The 11,096-nt window shown below is 43.5% G+C and overlaps 1 protein-coding gene across 1 annotated transcript; it reads right to left on the bottom strand.

The window, feature by feature from the left end:
- Positions 1-201: 201 nt before the first annotated feature.
- arrdc1a (arrestin domain containing 1a) lies at positions 202-10,323 on the bottom strand. Its single transcript, XM_084468630.1, has 8 exons — positions 10,143-10,323; positions 7,905-8,015; positions 6,877-6,927; positions 5,508-5,662; positions 4,645-4,827; positions 4,198-4,374; positions 3,207-3,720; positions 202-1,261 (listed from the first exon to the last, which is right to left on the bottom strand). Exons 1-8 carry the CDS (start codon positions 10,258-10,260, stop codon positions 1,224-1,226), a joined length of 1,347 nt encoding a protein of 448 aa, XP_084324756.1. The 5' UTR covers positions 10,261-10,323; the 3' UTR covers positions 202-1,223.
- Between the last annotated feature and the right edge of the window lie 773 nt (positions 10,324-11,096).

Raw genomic sequence — 11,096 nt, 5'->3', positions numbered from 1 at the left:
TGGAAAGATAACTTTATCACTAAAACATTCATAACTCAAAGCTGATGTTTTATGTACAGAAATCCAGACATTGTTAAAGTAACCTAACTGAAAATTCCAGACATAAGCAGAGAGAACAGGACATTAATAAAGAATTTGAATCATTTTAAATCAAGAAATCTTACAGATTTATTAGAAACACTGGATAGTATGCTTGGAAAATAAACATTCACAAAATAAATAACCAAAACAGTATGAACGTCGTTTTATGAGCAAGAGGCTCAACACGAAACAAAACTCCAAAGTGAAATCCATGGATTAAAGGAGAATTAAGACATTCAGCACTTACTAGCATTTACTAGCAATCTTTCCACTTCAAAAACGCTTGAAGAAAAACCAAAGAACTGTGGATATGCAAACAGCAGATCACTGCAGTACATCTTAAAAGCGGGGAAAGGGTTAAAACCAGCTTCACAACGTATTAGAATATTTTCATTGAATTGATGCAAGCAAAACTAAAATAACTTGGGCATTGTGAATATTACTTTCAAGAAGTATATAGACTATTATCTGTAGTGTTTGATTTGTATTGAAAGAATCGATTAACATTTGCATTCCTTATCAGCATTAACAGGCTATACAGCTATAGTTGAATCACATTTCAATTGTTTGAAGTCCTGTCACCAGCATCAATAAATCAAACATAACAAAGCCTAATACAAGACACACTGAAATGCTGATTATTATTTCACATCCATCCCACCACAACCCAACAGCAGTTACTATTTGTTGTTTGCATTTGACCTACTAAAACGTACAACAGATATGATTTTAAAACGACATAGCATTATGTGAATCAGGCTTATGAGTGTGGCATTTATGAAAGTTAAAGCCAAATGTTGCCTTGAGAAAGTCCTCATGTTCCTCATTTTCGCATACGACAGAAAACTTAAAACAGGACAGACTCAACTTAAAGTGCTAAAATTGTGTAAAAGAAAGTTTTGGTGTGCACACCTATATATACATATATAAAAAAAACTTTGAAAAGTTTAGCATTATTTGTATATAAGGAACCGTTTGTGTTTTATCTTTTAGTTTGCTGGGCTCACAAAATAAAGAAGTGGGAATTCTTAATCTCCAAAAAGTTAAAAACGTCCCAAACATTTTCATAGCACATGGTTTTCTCCACCTCGCTGCCATTGGCTCGTGTGCTGGAGGCCACTCCCTGCATCACTGCCATTGGCTCATGTGTTGAAACTCTGGTTGTAGGAAGGTGGGGCCTCTGCAAACAGAAAATAAGCTTGTCACAATGTGCAAGTCCTCTCAATGGCCGATAGAGCTGCATAGACACACTTTCACATCATCATATATTCCCGCTCATTACATAACCATCTAAAGCCTTCACATAACTTAACAGGTTATTAACACTTTGGCTAGCCAAGTTCACACACATGCTACACACTTTAAAAGTTGTGGTTTTAAACTGTGGGTCACATAAATTAAATGACTGGCAGCAGGAGACCACAAGGGAGTGGCTCACGGGATGATCACAATGAACATTATATATAAAAAGATATGTGTACATGCCTTCTCTGTTTCATGATTTAATCATTATAGTATGTATGAAGATGGAAAAGGTGAGGATTGTATTGATGAACAATATCGATCCAACTAAATAGTGAGAGATAAACAGAGACAGAGAGAGTGTGAGCCAGAGAGCGAAAGAGAAATATTTGACATGGTAATGAGGATTTATGGCTTATTTGACTGCACATAATATTGTGTGGGTCCTGGGCCCATCCATGCCTGTAGCCACCCATGAGGTCAAGGTAATTTCTTTAGAGCGAAGAGAGCTATAAGACTAGCGCTGCCCAGAGGGCGCATTCTAGCTAACGTAGCCCAGAGCGCGTATTCTAGCTAACGTAGTGTTTCCCACACCTAGACTTTATTTGGGCAGGTCATTTATTGTTTATCTTCTGTATCTCTCAGAGAGAGACGGCTGTGTGATTTTTGTTTGCTTTTCACCACAGAGAAGGCCTAGTTCATTAATAGAATCAATCTGGAATTCACAGTATTATGGATATCAGAAATAGTCTAAACTCTAATAGAATACACAGTCTAAATCTCGTCTTACAAGTGTACTCTTTTTTTTTTTTGCAGGCGTTGTTGTATAGTAGTAGTACACGTAAGTACACATATGGAAAGTCGGTTGAATCTGTGTTATATACAGTCTATGTGTGTTACAGCTATGCCGAAACTCAAATGCAGTTGCAGTTCTGCAATTCTTTACCTGCGCTATACTGTTGTAGAGCTAACAGCAGCATACACTTCTGAACAGCCATTTGGAACTATTTTGAAGCCTGAGACATCTCTGGTTAAATTACATTTTAGTTAGGCTATTGTTTAGGGAGAGGTACTTTGTAATTTGCACATGGTGTAGAAATATTCAACAACAACAATGGCTCTTTAGAGAGGAATGCTATTGCCCGACCGTCCCCTGGGCCTGTAAACACTGTAAAACAGACAGGACTCAAACCATGATCAAGTCTTTAATTCCATGCCTCACATTGCTGTAATTCAGCGATGTGCATCGCCAAGTATAATCAAAATGTATGAGGAACACGGTAATGCTTACAGTAACGTTATAAAGTTACAACAATGTTCAACATGCTCATAAAGTTATGCTCATAAAGTTATTTTTGGTCTGTTTGGTCTGACCATGGATAACAGAACTGGGCTACCCCAGGATTAATTCCCCACATAACATTATCTACAGCTGTATATATCATTTTGTTATGCTGTGTTATCTTTCATAAGAATTAAACGACATTAACGTGAATGATCGTTACGCAAATACAACTTAATAATACATTGAGTTGTTTGTGAACATGATTTTGGTATCACGCTAGATAGATTTACACCGACAATGGTGGTGAAGGCAACCGCCCACATTACTTAAAGTCATCTAACTATTTATTTTGTTATTGCTTTGATTGAGAGACGGCCAGCAGCAGAAATTACATATACCTGTTAAAAAAATGGTTTGGGGATACACTGTGCAGACCAGTTAGAATACGACTGGGGTGGAAACCACGACTTTCTGGCAATACGCCCTTTTTTGTTTGTAGTGCGAATGAGTTATCAGCCACATCTTAGACACGACACCTTTAAAGGACCACCTCCCCCCCCCACCCTCATAGTGTAACCACACCAAGCCCGATACTAACCATTAGGGTATGAGGCAGACTGATAGTCCGGGGGCAGGATGAGAGGAGAAGGGGACGGCATCATGTTAGCGTTGCCCTCGGAGAAGACGGGTCCGCAGCTGTGCCTCTGGTTCTGGGGGAAGGTGAGTCCGGGGGCGTAGCTAAACGCGCTGGGGGACACTGGCGCGTGGGGGCTCAGGTGCCCCATCTGGGAGTAGCTCTTGGCGGGAAGGGCCTCGCCGTACGGGGGCCACCCGCCCGCGGCTCCCTGCCCCCCGTCGTCAGGGGGTGCGCTGGGGGGGACGTAGGCGGATGCTCGGTTCCTCGGGTTGGGGCGAGGTGCAGGCTTCGGGGCGGTGCGAGGGGGTAGGGTGGGCTCGCCGTCTGTGGTGTCGGTGGGGGTCGGGGTCGGCGGGGTGGAGGAGGAGGAGGCGGCGGTGGTGGTGGTGGGTTTGGAGGTCCCCTTCTTGTCCAGCGAAACGTTGCCGATGTGGATGGGCAACACCAGGGTGACCTCTGGAGACTTAATACTGACCTGAAACAGAGAGACTAGCCTTAATACTGACCTGAAACCATACAGAGACTAGCCTAGCCTTAATACTGACCTGAAACCACACAGAGACTAGCCTTAATACTGACCTGAAACCACACAGAGACTAGCCTTAATACTGACCTGAAACCACACAGAGACTAGCCTTAATACTGACCTGAAACCACACAGAGACTAGCCTTAATACTGACCTGGAACCACACAGAGACTAGCCTTAATACTGACCTGAAACAGAGAGACTAGCCTTAATACTGACCTGAAACCAAAGAGACTAGCCTTAATACTGACCTAAAACCACACAGAGACTAGCCTTAATACTGAACTGAAACAAAGAGACTAGCCTTAATACTGACCTGAAACCACACAGAGACTAGCCTAGCCTTAATACTGACCTGAAACCACACAGAGACTAGCCTTAATAAGGACCTGAAAAAAGGATTAGGGTTCTGTTCTGTCTCTTACTTTAATGTAATATTCGATCTTGATGAGGTCACAGCCGGCCAGGGAGGACTGGGGGAGCGGTGGGACGATCATCTGCTCCGTCCACTCCGCCTCCTTCCCCGGCTTCACCGGAGAGCCCTCCACCTCTGCTATCGACCGCAGGTCATGGACGGGCTTCTTGGTCTCATAGCTCACTTTCTGTTTGTGGGCATGGGGGACACAAGGGTGGGTAAATCAAACGCCACCAAACCCGGACACAATAAATGTTAGGAATTGTTATGTGATCAAGGGGAGTTGGATTTCACTCTTTGTTCACATCCAAAACAGATATACTGTAGATACAAAGAGTATGTGCTACATTATTGATTGTAAGTAAACGCGGCTCGTGTACATTGGGGTAGGTACATGGGTAGGTAGGTAGGTAGGTAGGTAGGTAGGAGGGAGGGAGCAAGGGAGGTAGGAGGTTACCTGCATGAGGCTAGCCACCACCAGACTGGTGGTCTTGCCGGACTGGTTGTGGATGTTGACGTTGAGTTTGATGACCTGGCCGGGCGTGTAGCCCTTCATGTCGCTCTCCGCCTTCAACACTATGCTGCCCGACTTCACCAGGAGGTAGGTGAATTCCCGGGTCACCGCCGACACGTTGGGCCCCTGAGAATGAAGAGTTGATTTATTAGAGACACACACACACACACACACACACTTCAGACCGAGGGGACATTCATAGGGCTTCACATACAAAGGAAAACACATTTTAAAAGACAATGAAAGGACCACATAAAAAGACAATCAATTAAAAGGGAGCGGGAGGCATGATAGTCACTCCCCAGCTGAGGTTATCCGGGTTCAATCCCAAATGTATTTCATTGTAGAGCTGCGTGCAACACATTCAATCTATAATCTGATCTCATCTATCATGCTCTCAAACATACTGAAATCGGACCATCTGTGAATAGCCTCTCCTCTCTGTGCATACTCTGAATCAGAACATGCGGGGATGAAGGGTTGTTGTTGGCTTTCCCCACAGAGAAGACGCACTTGCCGCAATTTCATGCTTATGCAATGACAAATGTGACTAATCGTAATGTGAATACATCTTTAATACTTTACCTCCTCAGTGAACATGATTTACGCCTGAGTCACATCAGATAGTTTCTCATGATCCCACATTACAACGTCATGGATTTCAGTGAGCAACCCCTTGTCGCTGACCTTTAATGACAAATAACTTTGTCATTGAAGGTCGGCAACAGATGACCTCACTTTTGATGACAACACATCACACTAACAATCAAAACCACAGTGCACCCTGGGCTGTGTTCTTTGCTCACCCGGATCTCGGGCACATCGTTGAGGTTGAGGAGGGTCAGGAGGTAGAATGGCTTCTCGGTCTTGAAGTCCTTAGTGAACCGCGGGGTGTCCACGAACGCCCTCACACGGTAAATGATTTTCCCGTACGTCCCTTCAAAAGATGTCGGTGCAACGGCTATGGACACACAAAAAGAAAAAAGGTTCAAATGCTCGATTCAACCTTACTTTGGTCAAAGAGCCGGTGCTGTGATGGTTTTCCAAAGTTTTCTAAACCCCAGCCCAACATAACCACCAAGGAAACAAAAAACAGATCTCTTATTAAATAAAGTATATTATTAAACTATTTATTATGTACTAACCCTAACCCTAAAAACAACAACTTTGTAATACATGACAGTACATTAATTACAGTAGTACGACACAAAACTTGAAGAGAGAGTGAGCTGATACAGCACGTCACAGCGAAGGGAACCGGTTTGGCCAGGCTCAGATGTTGGTTTGTGGTTTGGTAAATGTCTTTGTGAAATGAGTGTATGTGATAAAGTGGACAACAATAGAACATTCATAACTGTTTGCGTGACAATGGGCTGGGCTTTTAGAAGCACGGCCACAGGAGCAGATAAAACAACACGCCTATAGATAGCATCCGTTGGTCTGTCCATTTTGTCCTGAAACATCAGGTGCCCAGGCACAGGAAACCATGAGTTGCTTCTGCTCCCTTTGGAACAGCGGAACCGGTTTTATGTGTTTTAAAAACTAAACACGCACTGCTGTTTCAGCTCAATCAGTGATTAAAAAAAAGTGAGGGGAAAAGTTCCTGTGCCGTGTGAAAAAGAGGGAGAGAGAAAAAGTTAAAGCGTGAAAGAGAGATTTTGTGCTGTTATTATTATGTTGTATCTTACTTCATTTTTTTTGTAATTTTGGAATTGAGGGAAACAGAGACAATGATAATGGGTTTTGTTGTAAAAGTGAGTCAGTGATATTTCTAAGTGTGTGTAAGGTTCTAGTACTGTGTAAGGTTCTAGTACTGTAACACGCTTAAGACCATTGCTCTCTTTTTTCTTAATGGTGACGGTTGAGTAATATAACAACCAAAAAGGTACACTTTTAATAGCCGTTATTTTGAGTACGCTTTAATAACAGCCTTTCCCTTGCTCCTTCACGATAACCCAGCCATGACAATATTAATGCACATTATTTTTGCAATGGCTTATTTAAACCACTGATCCACCAACACAGTGTGTGTGTGTGTGCATGCGTATGTGTTTGTGTCGGGGGTAACATGCCACAACATGTCCAGTGGACCAGAGTGATCAGGGGCTTTGAGCACCAGGGAGAAGACAGAGGGGGGGGGGGGAGAGGAATGTGACAGGTGGTAGTTGCTCTTACCGGGGATGAGGAACTTGAAGGGGAAGCTCTGGTCTCCGGCTTTCAGCGTTCCTGGGACAGACGGAGAAACAGACGACAGCATCTGTTTAGCTGTCTCGGGGTTAACAATGGGGAGTATTGTTGTTGGTCCCGGTTACCGTGACGACGGGATTCACCTTGGGGCCGGGACAGAGACCGCAGTGTTCCCGTGGTGACCTCGCTCGCACGCTCACACACATACACATACACACACGTTGTTCTGGACATGTTTGCTTCCCAAGTATGATTTTGGTTTTAAAAAGGGGCTGGGCTCAAACCCCTTTGTCAGTCAAAATTCCCCTAACTGCCCCCTGTCCCTTAATCTACTATTAGATAGAGGAACCTGTGTATGTATGTATGTATGTATACATGTCCTTAGAACCGTTCATCTGGTCTGCTTCCCACTCGGCGTGTGCATTGCTGGGGACCAGAGGAGGTGCAGTGTCGACTTATTTTGACACACGACACGTTCAATTTGAATAAACTTTTAACAAAACCAACAACAAGTGGTGCTCCTTGCAGTAGTGTGTGTGTGTGGGGGGGGGGCTTAGGACAGACTCCAGCATGTCTTCCACTACGTTGGCGACAGGCCTACACAAGCCGCGTTTCATTGTCTGCAGTTCACTTGGTCACTGTACTTGGAGGCTGGATATTCTACCATTGTATTACTCTGTTGATGACTCCATAATAAGAGGAGCCTCTGTATGTTTTTTGTGTTCTGCAGTTTTCGACAGCCGGTCGTTGGATCGACTTGGTGGGTGCATTGCTCGGAACCCACGGATGAGCTAAATGAGCGGCTCTCGAGAACGCTGAATTTAAAACTAGCTCAATCCTATTTGAATCAAGTCTGGTGCCATAAACTGTTTGGCTTAGCATCTTACGAAAGACACTGGGTATCTGTGCGGTTGTTAGTATACTACAGTGTTACTTTATTATGTTCTTTATTTGCCCACCAGTCATATACCTTTACCCAATACTGGACATGGCCCCTTATCTTTATCTGTGTCTACCTTTCTCAGCGACGGACACGGTGCTGTTGAAGTACTGCTCCTCCACAGCCCAGTCGCAGTCGTTGGCCTTGGTGGTGACACCACAGAACCCGTTACAGTTTAACTTGATGGCTGCGGGGAACACACAAACACTGGTTAGAAGAATGGTACAAACACTGAAAAAACACTGGTTGTTGGTATAAGCATTGGCTAAAAAAAACAACCACCATGGTTAAATCACTGGTTTGAAACATGATATGAACATGTATAAAAACATAGTAAAAACACTGGTTAAAACCGTAGTTACAACTGTGGTACAACACTCGCTAAACAATAGTTCAAACGCTAGTTTAAACCCTGGTTATACCCTGGTTAAACACTTAACCTATGGTAAATTTACTGTCAAATACTGGTAAAAATGCTGGTTAAATATTTAAAACCAGTTCAACAGATGGTTCCACACTGATTACAAGGGTTAAAAGCAGAAAGACAATCATGCTATCCGAGTTTAATGATGAAATCCCAACTCTCACAATAACACCAGATTCAACAGAGACATAAATACTATTTGTATTTCATAACTTGTGGTAATACCAAGTAAATTACAACCATCTTGGACACAAACAGGCATGGGACCGTGCAACAATAACAATAATTCAGTATTATACAGCCAGATTAATAATAATAATGCATTGTTGTTTCAAACCAGAAGTATAAAGCCTATACCAGCTCTTGATATAATAACTAAAATTGTAACCTATGTGGATAACTCAATTTTACACAGGCGAGCATGGACTGGCAACTGTTTACATAATGGTTGCCATGGCCGATACAGTGTTGTGAGGTCATCTACACTCCACTCCTTGAAAAGGAATCTGAAATGGGAAGTGGAAACTTCTTGGGCAGTTCTCTAACACTCTCTCACCACACACACTATAACTGGTGTGTGTGTGTGTGTGTGTGTGTGTGTGTGTGTGTGTGTGTGTGTGTGTGTGTGTGTGTGTGTGTGTGTGTGTGTGTGTGTGTGTGTGTGTGTGTGTTCTCCAAGCAAAACTACAAAATAATGTGTAAATTATTAAGGCCAAGTTACATCTAGTTTGAGCCCTTGTGAAGCCATATGTTAAGTACATTTTTAATGTATTCCTATTATAATACCCCTGAATGTGCCCCCACCACAAACCGGCCACATCAGTCAATAAGTGGAGTGTGCTGCTATGACAACCTGCAGGATAGAACTGCAACCTCAGAATCAATATTACAATTTGGCCAGGTTATTTCCTACCTAACACCATGAGATGCTTTGATTTCAGTCTTCCTCATCAAATGCATACAACGAAAGAATACGGTTTTAAGAAAATCCCAATTGACCCTTGTCAAATCCTCCATTGGCTTGTTATACATGATTTGAAGAAACGAGAGGAGAAACGTTTGCTAGAACATCTGTAATAAAGGTCAGGGTCATACGTCACGGCTAGGAACTCTCTGGATTTACCTGGCTCATGATGAAACCACCTAAACAGCGTAGACGCGAACAGTTTCACCACACGTACCAGACCGGCTTTTCCAGATTAGGAATGCACACAGAAATGTGTACTTTTTTAAAATACAGAAATCATTGGACGACGGCAATTAAAATTCAACACCCATGTTTACATTTAAACACAACTCCCAACCAGCTTTTAAAATAGGCGTTTTCACCATTTTCTCCTTTTGTAACTAGTCCGTTTCAGCAGGTTAATGCAGCCAACTTTATTAACCACTCCTACTCTAGCTGTTTACCATCAACAATGGTCTAAAATGTACACCTATTCCGTTGCATTGCATTACATTACTCAACTTAAAACTAAAGCTTTTTAACCCCTAATGATAACACAAAGGTGTGGAACTGGACGGCGGATATCAACAACCAGCGCGAGCTCGTTCCTGTCCCGAGTAACAGACGGGGTCGGGCTCACCTGTGCGATATGGGACGCACAGGTGTTAACACCCCGTGTTTAGGACGTTTACAACTGAACCCTTACACCTTAAAACACCTCGGCTAAACATACAGGTCGACTCGGGGAAGAGGCATACTATTGTCGACGCGGGAAACGAACATATTTTTGTAAAGCAAATATTAAGAAAAAAAAAAAGGCATGTTGATCCTGGCCCATGGTCTAACCTGGGTGGTTTATTCAGTCCACACATCAAACGAGTAGTAGTCGCACTTCCTTGTTTTGACCGTGGTGTTTACAGGTGCTAAACAACATGGAAACTCACCTTTGCACGGCATCGATTGGGTCACTTTGAATTTCAGGGTGCCAGAGATAGAATCCCCGGGACTATAAACCACTTTGTTTTTGTCAAAAGTAATCTCAAACTCCTGTATTTTCCCCATGTTTCAGCAGGCCACCACGACACGGGTGGCACCAATCTCACTGAGTCACCTGTGCTCTCAAGACGCGCCTTGGACACTTTGCACCTTGCCCCACCCCTCGGCCTGACGTCACCTGACCCCACCCCTCGGCGTGACGTGAGGGCCAACCTCTTCACGCAGTCCTCGGTAGTTCAAATAAATAACAAGAAGGTAATTGATATAATCTAACCTTTTCTGTCAACTTCATTGACACCAAACTACAAATGTTTATGTAGTATATAGTGCCGCGCACTGATACACTTGTTAATGTGACGTGCGTATGGATATGTGAAATGGGTGTGTAAAGTGACCGATGAGGTTGGCGCAGTTGTTACACGAGCGTGAAATAAATAGACCTTGTTAATTACCTCCCGTGCCTTTTATTAAGAAGATACGGTCATGACCACAAACTATTACATGGTGTCAGAAGTTGGTCCATTTCGTCATCTTGCCTAGAGAAACAACCCACACAGCAAAAGCACTCCGCGACGGATCCGCCGCGGAGGTATTGCGGCTTCCGGAACGGACCCGCAAAATGGACCCGTATCGGCGTCCACTTGCCCTCAGTGACGGATCCGCTACGAAGGCGGATCGCGGACCCGCAGTGGCTCCGCGCCGCATCCGCTTGGGACCCGCAAATGTATACATACATAGGCCTACATCCGCCGCGGACCCGCAACGGACTCCTGGCTCATCTGGCCCGGGTCCGTTTTGGACCCGTTTATCTTATTTTCAAAATCCCTTCTTGCTGTAGGATAAAATAGGATAAACTAAACTATAGGATAAAACTAAAAACTATCACTAGAATTGGCTATTAC

The sequence above is a fragment of the Micromesistius poutassou genome (assembly GCF_964030765.1).
Source record: "Micromesistius poutassou genome assembly, chromosome: 5".
Taxonomy (NCBI): Eukaryota; Metazoa; Chordata; class Actinopteri; order Gadiformes; family Gadidae; genus Micromesistius; species Micromesistius poutassou.
The sequence above is the reverse complement of the archived record's forward strand: the minus strand, read 5'-3'. Positions and strand labels throughout refer to the sequence as shown.